This window comes from Camelus bactrianus, chromosome 8 (assembly GCF_048773025.1).
Source record: "Camelus bactrianus isolate YW-2024 breed Bactrian camel chromosome 8, ASM4877302v1, whole genome shotgun sequence".
Taxonomy (NCBI): domain Eukaryota; kingdom Metazoa; phylum Chordata; class Mammalia; order Artiodactyla; family Camelidae; genus Camelus; species Camelus bactrianus.
The window spans coordinates 63,840,575-63,853,761 of record NC_133546.1 but is presented as its reverse complement, the minus strand read 5'-3'; the positions used below and the strand labels follow the sequence as shown (position 1 = coordinate 63,853,761).

General features: G+C 35.3%; 1 protein-coding gene and 1 non-coding gene across 3 annotated transcripts in view; one reads left to right on the top strand and one right to left on the bottom strand.

Annotated features, from left to right (window-relative positions):
- The window catches only part of ME1 (malic enzyme 1), a 174,298-nt gene that overhangs the window by 27,391 nt on the left and 133,720 nt on the right, over nt 1-13,187 (bottom strand). For both annotated transcript variants that reach the window (XM_074368678.1, XM_045508607.2), the window contains exons 8-9: nt 2,958-3,055; nt 1,230-1,343 (exon numbers count right to left, since the gene is read on the bottom strand). In XM_074368678.1, coding sequence (XP_074224779.1) covers nt 1,230-1,343; nt 2,958-3,055 — 212 coding nt within the window. The remainder of the gene's footprint in view (nt 1-1,229; nt 1,344-2,957; nt 3,056-13,187) is intronic.
- On the top strand, nt 6,303-6,375 carry TRNAA-UGC (transfer RNA alanine (anticodon UGC)). The gene has a single exon. It is a non-coding gene; the product is annotated as a tRNA-Ala (tRNA).

Genomic DNA, 13,187 nt, shown 5'->3' with positions numbered 1-13,187 from the left:
ATCAACCTCACTGATACTGATGAGTTATTTAAAATATTGATATTTATAGCCATATGAATATAAGGTAAATGATGGAAAACGCTACAGATGTGATACTGAAAATGAGAACTGAAAACAGAAAACACATTAGAATAATGATCATCTTGTCTGATGATGATGTAACTCCATAAATGAGCTAACCTCACAGTTTTACTTTTTTAGTTCTTGGTTTTATGTCTTAAAGACTGAAGGAGTTTGACTAATAAAAATTTTTATTTAGAGCCTTAAGATAATTTTTATACATTATAAACAATCATATTTCAAGTTAATGAAATGAGTAAAATGATTATTATTGGTTCTCAAGAGAGGATATAAAAATACAAAGGATAAAGGATAACAAACACAAAAAAATGTAAAATTGAAAGCAAGATTATACTAATTTAGTAGTTACTCTAAGATTTATTATTTCTGCCACAAAAATCAACATCATAATTTCGACTTTTTAAAAACATTAAAGAAAAAGTGGCTAACTGAAGCTTCGTATGTTTCTTTTATATTAAATAGTGTACAAGCTATTACATATATAACAATCTTTTAAAACGTAACTTTATTTACCTTGGCAAGCAGAATATACCCAGTTCTTTATCTTGGCAAGTCAAAGACATGAAGTAAGAGTGACTGATTAGGTCTAGGCAACAATTTCACAGTTACTCCAAATACTAGTCATGCTATGATCCATGTTATTCCAAGTATTGTAACCCATGGAATCTGGAGTCCACTCAGTTCAGTAAGTCTATGTTAGAATAATTTGAGATGCTAAAATCTATGCACTTTTATGAAGATTTCACTTTAAAATGTCATTAGAAATCACAAAAGAAAACCACCACCGTGGGCTTTCACTTTTCAAATTCTTGAATGTATCACATCCTTAAGTACAGCCCAGTGTACTCTGTGTTTCATCTGTATCCGTATCAGACAGCATCACTTGGAAACTAAACTCATTCACGTGGACTGACAACCCATGGAGTTGTAAGGCGCCTACTCACAGCACAGACAGCTTCCAGAGCTGAGCCACAGTGCTCTTCTTTATTCAGAGGAGTGTCAGTATCCACTGACATGGGCATTGGTGTGTAATGGCTGCTCTTTTCACACAGTGTTGGGTGGGAGGTGGGTGCAAACAGTCATCTTTGAGATGGGCATCCAGAATGGAATATTGATTCTTATTCTGGTTAAAAATGACAAATTCTTACCTTTACTATTAATCCTTTTGAGTCAACCAACCATATCTTTTTTATGGCTTCCTCCTTGGGTAAACCTTCTTTTTCCATGGCCATAACAATCAGGTGTGCAATCCCTAAGGCAGCCTGAAAACAAAAATTTAAAGTTGTTCCCCATAATAATCTCTTAGCAAGAGTTCCACCTCACCTCATTTTGTCTCTTTTAATAAGAAAGTACAAAACTGCTCTGTCTGTTGACCTAAAGAGTTATATTCATTCATTTATACCAGGAGCAAAGTATTCCTGTCACATTTAGGTTAAGCTAAGTGATAAGTATTTATACTTCTTATTACAACAGAACCACTATTTTGTGCCGATATTCAGCCACAGATAAACCAGTGATACCCTTGACTGTCAGCATTTTTAATTTTGTTCATACAATTAAGATTTTCTCCAACAAGAAAACACTGCATTTAAAATAAAGAACTGCTCAACCTTTTATTTGACTACACTGTTTATTGTTCGGTTCAGGTACTGCTAATTGAACTTGAAAAATGAAGCCTGGTCATTTGGATGGGAATTTGACCAATTAGGCAAGAAAATGAAACACATAAAATCTGTGTTCCCCCACATTTATTTACTCTCTTCATTTGGACAAAGAAAGTACTGTGAAATTTTTTGCAAGATGAAAAGAATCAACATCTTCGGTATATGATAGATTTTGAGATAATTTGTGAAATTTCCAAAACCTTTATAGGGACAAACAAATGTCAGTTTTGAATCATCCAACCATGAACACCTCCTGTCCTGCTGAGGACCAAGGATTGGCCTGTGCCACTCAACAAAACCCTTTGGAAATTTGAAGAAGTCCATTAAAATTAAGTACAGCATGTAACAATTCACAGAAATAAAAAACTCAAATATTAATGAGCTATAATTTACCTTTGATTTTTATTCTGATATGAGAATAAATCTGACTTCCATCCTAAATACTTTCCCATATTTGTATTTTGGCATGTAAATACCAGCTTCATGTATTTTGTTTTATTTTAAGAACAAGTAAATTCAAAACCAACACAAGATACATAATTTCCAGCTGTATAATACTCTTATTCATAATCATATTAAATTTGAAAATTTAAAGCTTCTTAAAATATGGATAGCCACAAAGTATTTTTCCATTTATTGCATTCCATAGTGCTAAAAAGACGTTGGCAGTTTTCTTACAAGAAGCCTAAACTAAACTTGACAGTATAATTTCTATTTGGGGGGTGAGTTATAATTGCTGGAGTCTCATTTTCTTCTTTCATATTATTAATTTTCTAAAGATAACAGAAAACAGTATTGTTTTTTTGTCTTCCTGCCACACCTTCCAACAATTTAAAATGTGTCAGTTATTTTGCATGTGAATGGTTATAATGCATAATGAATCTCTACTTCAAAATATTTTTTTCTTAAAAACTTGTATATAGTTATATTCATGCACATTGAATTGTGAGTCAAGGTAAGAAAATTTTTGTATGTGACACTGGAGGATACTAAAAATTAGCGTCAGCTGTAATAGCTTAAATTTAAAGGTTTCTCTATATAATTAATCATACAATGGAAACCTTTTTAATTGGGGGAATCTTTCAATAAAACCTACAGCTGCAATATACTAAAAATTTGAAAGAATACCTCCAACATCAAATTAATGAACAATTCAAGTGAATGTTATGCTCACTGGCTTAGAAGAATGTAAGCACTGTATAAGGCAGGTACCTCTCCAGCTCCCTGGAATAGTACTGTTTGATCAGACAGCTTGTTCTTGGTTATTCGAAGGGCTGCGAGGATGCCGGCGACTGCAACAGACGCTGTTCCTACAACAAGTAAGACACGCCATGAGCGATCCTCAAACGGGCGCTGCAGAGTCCCAAGCCTCACGTCCTTACTCACATCTTGAAATCATCACACACCAGGTTAACTGGTGCAGAAAGGGAAACTGCAGTTGTCCGATCTCATGCCGGCATGGTACGTGACATTCTCAGGCTGCTGACATCAGTCTTTTAAGATAGCAACTTACTACTTTTGAAAACTCTCCAAAAAGAAAGTTCCATGGCTTAATTTGGTGATGCAACAAATAAGAACGTGGAATTTGGATTCTGATGTGGATTTCCAGCTCCACCTGCTAACCAGCTGAATGAATTTAGAGAAATTACTGTGTGTATCAATTTCTTCAGCTGTAAAATAGTTGTACTATTTGAGACCAAAGAGTACCAAGTGCTATTAGAAAATTAAAATGCTTTGCTTTTCTATTGGAAAAATGAACAATTAGTAGCAATTAGAATCTAATGTCACTGCGGTCTTCTTTTTTTTAACATTTTTTATTGATTTATAATCATTTTACAATGTTGTGTCAAATTACACTGCGGTCTTTATTTAATTGGCTTCCTACCTATGACAAGTCATTGGTGGTTCCCAAAGGTGCTGGACAAAAGGAATATAAAATTTATTTAGGATAAAAAAAGTGAGTTTTCCTCATGTCTTATTGTTGTAGAAACCTCATCAGTTCTAATTTTATTACTTTTCCATGTAAGCTTTCATAGATCACAGAGCAGTTCTTTTGCTTTGAACATAATTACACCGCTCAACTTCTTCATGGTTCACGTCTGAAACAAAACTCTGCCACTCTTTGTAGTACTTCCCAGCTGTACCTACAATTTACTCTTTTAAAGTAACATTCCACCTATGATTCCCAGATCACTCAGCTCAGCACTAAAGCTGAGCAAAATTTAAAACACCCTCCTTTGGTTAAAAAAACATAGATTAGAATAGGTTTGATGAATGACACAGTGATGAAGTGTTATGTAAGCCAAGCACCAAAGATGCACTAAACATTTTGCCATCAGCAGATTTCTTCTTTTCAACCTTTTGGTTGCTATAAAATTTGGAAGTCATAAATAAGGTTGTAATAAATGATAATTACAGAGACCTGCATGTCTCTTACAAGTTTTTTATTTAGGAACACAACAGCATGGATCACAAAAATAAAATGCTTGTAATCTTGACTCACCAAACAATAAATTTTGGACTGTAGTAAGTCACATATTACACAAAGGCGTCTCTTCTATACATTATTTTAAATGAATGCCTGCATAACAATGTGGCTGATCTACGTAGGAAAGATACCATGGCAGGATTAGAATGCATCTGTCTCATACATCAAGGAAGAGTCACTAGAGTTGTTAAATAGGTGAAAAGAGAGTTTTAATTAGAGAGGCATATCTATCCAGTCACTAGATAAATAGTCATTCACAAATAATACCTCAAGCTGTCTAAGTTGGCCAGAAGTTTGGATTTGAGGGACTATAAGCTCCTTCCAACTCTGAGATCCTGTAACTTCAAGAGTGCAGAATCCACCAGCACCGTAAGATTTAACCAGCTGAAGAGTCAAAGCTGAAGGTATCCATCAGCAATCACGGTTTCTGTATTACTGTATTGATTTTAAACAGAACTGGGCATTTAAGGATAGACAGAAAAAAATATTCTAAATGATCCTAACTATACTGTGTGACTTATTTTTATACGGTTATGCCGCATCATTGTATATTAAAACTCACAATGTTTTAAGTTTAGACATATGACCCCAAATAAGGCAAAGTAAGTCTCTATCTACACTGGGTATCAGAGTCTTACATTTAAATGTATATTCTATAATATTTCCTGAGGACAAAATGAAACATCTAAACCTCTCTTTACAGAATTAATTAGTAAAATTAGAAAGATATTTTTAGCACTACCAAAAAGTTACCTTGAACATGAATGTTATACATGGCCTGGTACTACCTTGATTTGAATTTCATTGCAGCCAAGGGAGTCAATGTGGCAACTTGATATTACATCAAAACGGGAGTCTCCACAATAAAATGTTCCAAAACAACTTTTGTCTTGAGATTGAAAACTAAACTTTTAGTAAACCAAAGACAGGTTAAAGTTTATCCTTGTACTGTCATTTTTAAGTACTTAATATTTAACATGATTAGTGAGATGCTAAAAAGGATCAGTCTTAAAAGTGCAGAAACTTCTCTTTGTATCTGTAATAAACAACCTTATCATTAAAAGCAGCACCAGTTATGCTGTGCTTTTGATGTGGTTATTAAATATCAGTCTCATCTTTTATCAAAGAATGACTTCTACTAATGCAATTAATTTGTTAAATCTGAGGAGAATTACTATATAAAGCTAGTAGAGGAGACTTCTGTGTAATCAAATAATGATAATCCTCATCTGCTTTACTAAATATAAATAAACAGATCAGACGAAGCACAAGAACTAGAAGCAGCAGGAGGAGGAGGAGACCTGCTCCGGCAGGGACTGCGGCATTCAGAGCACAGACTACCCGAGTGCAGACTCAATGGAGGACTCAGGGGAGAAGCCCAGGACCTCAGGGAGGAGGACACCCCAGGCAGAAAAGGCACGTGCAAACACATGGAGGCAGGGATGACTGTTTAATGATTTTTAAATCGGGGACTGAACACATACTTTAGTTTTTCTTCCCCCCAACAAATTCTACTTAAACAACAGAAAGAAGATTTTAAGAAAATCAAAGAGTTTGACACAACATTATAAAATGACTATAACTCAGTAAAAAAAAAAAAAAAAAAAAAAAAAAAAAAAAGTTTAAAAAAAAGAAAATCAAAGAGACCAGGAGAAGAGGAGAGCAAGAAAATTTTAGAAGCTGGAAGACGACAGGCCATGAGAAAGCTAAATTCTTGGCTGGCCATGGGGAATGCTAAGAAACAATCAGACTGACACAGCAAAACTGTCAACAGGCCTGGGTGAAGGAGACATGAAGTATGCCCGGAAGTGGGGAGATAAGAGGGGCGAAACACAGGAAGCTGGCCAAATTCTCAGCAGTTAGAACCAAGGTCCATCTCCCTTTCCTCTGGCATACAGCTGACTCTCCCACACTCTGGCGTCTGGAAAGACACTAGAGGTTTATTTTCTAGAGAGGGTCTCCGGACTGTAAGGCACCAGACATAACTAAGATTCCAGGGATCACTGGGTGGAAGGGCGCCACACTGAAAATAAGAAGATTAAATGAAAGTTTACATTCTCAATATGGGGGGAGGGTATAGCTCAGTGGTAAAGCGCATGCTTTGCATGCACAAGGTCCTGGGTTCAATTCCTAGTACCTCCATTCAATAAATAAACAAACAAGCAAACAAACAAACGAACAAACCTAATTACCCTCCCCCCCCAAAAAAAACAAAAACAAACAAACAAAAAATATAATTCTCAATATGGAGACCCCAATCCTCTACTTGGCCCCAAGAATACTGGCAGAAAATCAATACTGGCAGAAATAATGAAAAACATAATAATAAACAAATCGCCTATAATCCCACTGTCTAGGTATAATAATTTTGAACATTCTGATATACATTCTTACAAATTTTTTCTACATGTGACATATGCAAATTCAAGTTTTAATTTATAATAAAAATCTCATGCTATGTTTCCTATTTATACTTTTTATTACTTTAAAATATACTGTGACTGTCTTACCCTGTCAATGATATAAAATATTATTTTGTATAGTTATAATGTTCTATAGGGTGAACAGGTGATAATTTATTTAACCAAGCCTGTATTTTTGGGTATTTAGAGTGCTTCTGATTTTGTCATTAAAAATAACATCACAATAAATATCCTCAGCTAAAGAGACATCCTGCCAAAAAAGACATACAAATGGCCAACAGGTATATGAAATGGCATTCACCATCACTAATCACCAGGGAAATGCCAATCAAAACCAGAATGGACTATCACGTCACACCTGTCTTTATGGCTTTATCAAAAAGACAAGGGACTCGCATGTAGTTTGCTGTATCATGCATTTCCCAAATTGCAATTCCTCTGCTATTTCTGAATAAATTTAATTCCTGGTAAAAAAAAAAAAGATAAAAATAATATGCGTTGGCAGGATGTGGGAAAAAGTGGACCCTGGTGCACTGTCAGTGGGAATGTAGTTTGGTGCAGCCTCTATGGAAAATAGTATGGAGATTCGTTGAGAAATTAAAACTGGAACAACCATGTGATCCAGCAATCTCACTCCTGGGTATTTATTCACAGGAAACAAAATCAGTATCTTATAAGGACACATTCACCCCTATGTTCACTGAAGCATTATTTATAATTGCCAAGACATGGAAACAACCCAAGTTATTTGAAAAATGAGTGGATAAAGAAAATGTGAGGTAGAGATATATATAAATATTCAGCCATAAAAAAGAAGGCAATTCTATCATTTGTGACAACAGTGGTAGACCTTGAAGACATTATGTGAACTGAAATAAGTCAGACAGAGAAAAACAAATACTGTATGATCTCACTTACATGTGGAATCTAAAACAAAAACAAAACCAAAATACCAAACTTAAAAATATAGAGAACAGATTGACAGAGGTGGGGCAAAATGGATGAAAGGGGTCAAAAGGTACAAACTACCAATTATAAGACAATTATGTCCTGGTGATGTCATGTACAGCACAGTGTCTAAGTTAATAATATTATATTGTACACTGAAAGTTAGTAAGAAAGCAGATCTTAAAAGTTCTTATCGCAGGAAAAAAATAATTTGTAATTATGTGTGGTGACAGATGTTAACTAAACTTATTGTGTTAGATGTTAACTAAACTAATCATTTAGCAATATATACATGTATCAAATCATTATGCTAAATGTATACCTAAAACTAATACAATGTTATATGTCAACTGTATCTCAATTTTTTAAATAAATAATAAATATTTAAACTACCTAAGCAAATGTCCTTGTACATTTGCTTTCCACACCTTTATTTGCTGAGGATAAATTTCTAAAAACAGAATTCTTAGATCAAAGATCTGTGTATTATTAAGGTTTTTGACACATGTTGCTTCCCCAAGAGTTGTATCAATTTATATTCCCAGCATCAATGTACAAGAGTGTTCATTTTCTTTTTCTGTTTGCTCTTGTTTTTGTTTTTCATTGAGATATAGTCAGTTACAATGTGTCAATTTCTGGTATACAGCATAATGTCCCAGTCATGCATATACATACATACATATATATATTTTCATATTCTTTTTCACTGAAGGTTACTATAAGATACTGAATATACCTCCCTGTGCCATACAGAAGAAGTTTGTTTTTTACCTATTTTTATATATAACGGTTAACATTTGCAAATCTCAAACTCCCAAATGTATACCTTCCCACCCCGTTTCCCCAGTAACCATAAAATTGTTTACTATGTCTGTGAGTCTGTTTCTGTTTTGCAGATGAGTTCATTAGTGTCCTCTTTTTTGAAGAATGTTCATTTTCTTAAAGCATCATTAACAGGTGGGATTACAATAAAAATCTTTGCCAGTTTGATAGAAAAAACGAGTTTCTCATTTGCTGTTTAATACACTCTTTAAAACTTTAAAACATGTTTCAGGCCAATGGTATTTCTTCTTTTGTGCAATGTCTGTTCTATCATGTCTTATTTTGATCTCTTCAATTATCATAGCATTTAGTATAAGATTAGGCTACATTTACCCTATTTTAAAAAATCCTAAAAAAATCAAACTAGTTTATCACGGCAAAAATTTCTATGTAAAATACTTAGAATGTCACAATAGAGAATAGCCATTCCAGAGAGGGTATTATAGAAAGAAAAATCTCTCTTTGAAGTTGATTTTAAATGACTAGAGGATGAGACCTTATTCTTTTGATATGAATTTGCTGAATTCTGATGGTCTCCAGATTACCTAATTAAATCTCCAGTTTCTTAACAGAGTTCATTTGCACATTTTTTCTAGTTAAAAATAATTTATAATTAAAATGCATTAAGGTCTAAATAAATTTTTGAACCAAATTCTCTATCATTTAAGATTGTTTTAGATAACTAATATACTAGAATTTTAAAATATAGTAGATTTTTAAAAATCAAGTACTTTTCATAAAATACTAATAAATGTAAATAACACATCTGTTAAAGAGAAACGAAAAAGGTTCGCCCAAGGGTCTGGTGTAAAAACACTTATTTACATGGTAAGGCTCTAATAGTTACATAATTATTTTCATTGGCAATAGAATGCAATTTGTATGCCCACAATGAGGAAAGTATTACATTTGTGGGCAAAATGGTAAAAACATAAGGTTAAAAAGGTAAAACAGAAACATATGGGGATGATGTATCACTAAGGACACTAGTTTGGTGTGAAGAAACCAAAAGGTTATTGTTGGAACCCTGTAACTTTCCAAAATTTTTCTCTAGTCAGAGATTAGACCACTTTTCTCAAACTTAACTTCCTGTTGGCTAAGGCAGGAGCACACTAAAACTCCTACATGGAAATATGTGGACTGTATGTGTGCAGATTGTACTTTAGGGGAGATTAGTTGTGGGTGAAAAATGAGCTATTTAACGCCTCCACAGTGGTGACTTGCTGGGGGATGTTCTGCTGTGGATTCTCAGGGCAACTCCACAGGCAGTGCTTGTGGCCTTGGCTTGGCACTGACTCCGATTTCCTGTGCTACCAGCTTTAATTCTGATGGAGCCCAGCCCTTGACCTCTAAATTCTTGGCCATAGTTGATAGAAATTCTGACCCTAATTCCTAATTGCTCATTTTGTTTGATGACTAAGATTTAGTATTCTTTTTCTTAAACTAACCCTGATACCTATTAATTCTGCATAATGACTCAAAATTATGCATTATTGTTCTTTAACTTCTATACAGACATTTCTGTGAAACCTAAACAAAATCAAAACATATAGAATATTAAAGAGAGGACAGTATGAGCTTGATCAACAGTTAACTGGCAGCTATTTAAGAGGTTGCTGCAAAATGAATTGATAAGTGACTTGGACACTGATCTTCAAAGCCCAAGTCTGCAGGATCAAAGGCACTCTTATTCTTACACTGTATCTTCAAGTTAGGGGTGAAGCACATTAAAATTATACTGTCTTCATTTCTTTTCTGAAATCCTCCAAATATTTACTTCTCATGCATAAATACTCAAAAAAATTTAATACAAAAAGAAGAAAATACAGTTGAAATAACAGCATCTCTGTCATGCAAATGGAACACAATAGTGTAATTAACATCACAAAGGATTTTAGGAAAAGAAAGATTAGACCAATTACTTTGGTGTGCCTCAAAATGTGTAAGGAGACTATTTTTAAACACATTATATTTATATAACTATGTCAAACTAAAGAACTTCAGTATAGTGAATTTTAAAAATTATAGTTATAAAGCACACTTCTGTTGGTAGTGTATTTCCACAAATAATTATTTTGTCCACAACATAAAGTCTATGGGAGAAACATGATCGTCCTATTTTACATTTAAACTTTTCTTTGACCACATCATTTTCTTTTTCTTTTCCTTCTATTTTTTTGGTGGGGGGAGGTAATTAGGTTTACTTATTTATTTATTCTTAGAGGAGGTACTGAGGACTGAACCCAGGACCTCATGCCTACTAAGCATGCGCTCCACCACTTGAGCTGTCCCCTCCCCCTGACCACCTCATTTTCAGTGGCATTCATCTCACCCCTCTTTGGCCCCCTTCCTCCTAAGTTTCACCTTGGTGCTTACCATCACTCAGAACTGATCCCTCTTGGAAGAAAGAACTACATGAGAATACCTCACTCTCCATGGTCTATAATCCTACCTTCCCAGTTCTTTATTCAGTTATCCCCATTACACCTATTCTTTAACGCCATGGAAGCCAGGCCCTTTTAGCCTGTCCACCCATTTTTGTATCTTCACTTCCTTCTCTGTCCAACTTGGTGCTATGGTCATCACTTTAACCTTAACTCTTATCCCATTGTCCTTTCCTGCACAAATACAGTACAATACCCAGCACAGATAAACCCAACCATCCTGGCCTTGCCTACTCCTGGGATCTTGAACTCAAGCTGCTCAGCCTGGTGCGGGGATATATTTGTGGTATCCAACTTCAATGGATCCTTAACACCCATGACTGAGTCCTGTGTTTCCTGGTCAGATGGCTCTCGGGTCCTCTACTGCAGTTCTTTCAAATTTCCTTTACTCAAATCAAACTTCTAATCCTATCTCTTATTTCACAGGAAAAAAAAAAAGCAGCTACTATGTAAATTCCTGCTGTAGATGAGAAAACTAACACTTAGAGAGGTTAAGTAAATGGATCAGGTCCACAACTAATGAGGAGCAAAGCAAGTCAGTTTGACCCTGGAGTTCTTAACGTCTCCATTTACAACGTCTCTCATTTTCTCTTTCTCAGTTACTGCCCTGCCATTCTACCAGTTCTTCAGGGCAAAAACCTAGGCTCCATCCTTGGCTTCTTCCCCGTCTTCATCATCAATAACTAATCATTTGTCTCTTTCTCAGCCCTGACTGGCATCCTTCTGAAAGAACCAGGCACCATCACCACGTACTTGGACCACAGCAACAGCCTTTACATTTGCTCCCTTTCAGTCTATTCTCCACACTGGAAACGAGGTGAGTGATCTCCCCAAAATGCAAACCTACCTTAGCCCACCTAGTTCCTTTTTTCAACTCTCAGCAACTCTTTCAAACTCAATCCTTTAGACCAGAGATTGGCAAACTCTTTCTGCTAATGGTCAGATAATAAATATTTTAGAGTTTGTGGTCATGTGGTGTCTGCCCCAGACTTAACTCTGCTTTTGCAGCACAAAAGCAATCATAAATAATACATAAACAAATGGGCATGGCTGTACTGCAATACAACTTTACAAAAACAGACAGTGGGCTGGCTGTGGCCCACAGGCTGTAGTCTGCCAGCTCCTGATTTGGACATGTTATAGTCATTTGTTTCATTAATATTAAGTCCCTTCTATGGGCTGGGCACTGTGTTAATGACAAGAGATACAGTGATAAACAAAACAGGCATAATCTTGTCCCTCACAGAGCTTAAAGTGTGGTGGGAAGGGAGACATTAATACTTAAAATTATGTAAATATATAAAATTGTTACTGTGATAAATGCAACAAGGGAAAAATAAATAGTGCTGTGAGTGGCTATGAGAGGTGAATCTGACCTAGCGCAAGAATCGGGAAGGTTTTTCTCAGGGACGCCATGACTGAGATGAGAGCTGAAGGAGAGAGGAAGTGTGTTCTAGGAAGATAAATCAGCATTTGTATAGATCCTGTGCTGGGAAGAAACCTGGCTCGTGTGTGGACCTGGAAAAGGTTGCTATGACTAGAATGGCAAAAAAAAAAAAGACTGGAGAGAGAGGTAGGGCTCAGACCATGCATTTTGGACCATATTTATGATTTTTTACCTTTATCCTAAGTGCAATGGGAAACCATTAAAGTATTATAAAGAACAGATGATATGACTAGGTATCTACAGCAAAAAGAAAATTCTGAACAAATTTCTTCTGTATAGCACAGGGAACAATACCTTGTAATAACCTTTAATGAAAAAGAACATAAAAATACATGTATGTATATGCAAGACTAGGACATTGTGCTGTACACCAGAAACTGACACACTGTAACTAACTGTACAAGAAAGAAAGAAAAGAAAGAAAAGAAAGAAATGAAAGAAAGAAAGAAAAGAAAGAAAAGGAAGGAAGGAAGGAAGGAAGGAAGAAAGGAAGGAAGAAAGAAAGAAAGAACAAACGAATTTTGTCCTGTCACCACTAAATCCTCAGCACCGAGGTCTACATCAAGCAAACTGTAGTGATACATGTAAGAAGAGGAAGTAACAGCAAATGTGGAGAGATTTCTTAGAAATATCCATTATTTAGGAGAGATGATGGTAACTCACATTAGGGTCATGGAGAGGAATCTATGGAAGAGACAGACCTTTACAACAGAAAGTCAGGAGGACGCAGTGATAGACTGTAATCGTGCTGGGACAGACGGAGACAGAGACATCAGGAATTCACGGAGAAAGAGAACACATAAAGAAGTTTGAGTCTATGGGGAAATAAGTGTTTGCTTTTGGGGATGTTAAGGAGGAGATAACTTTGAG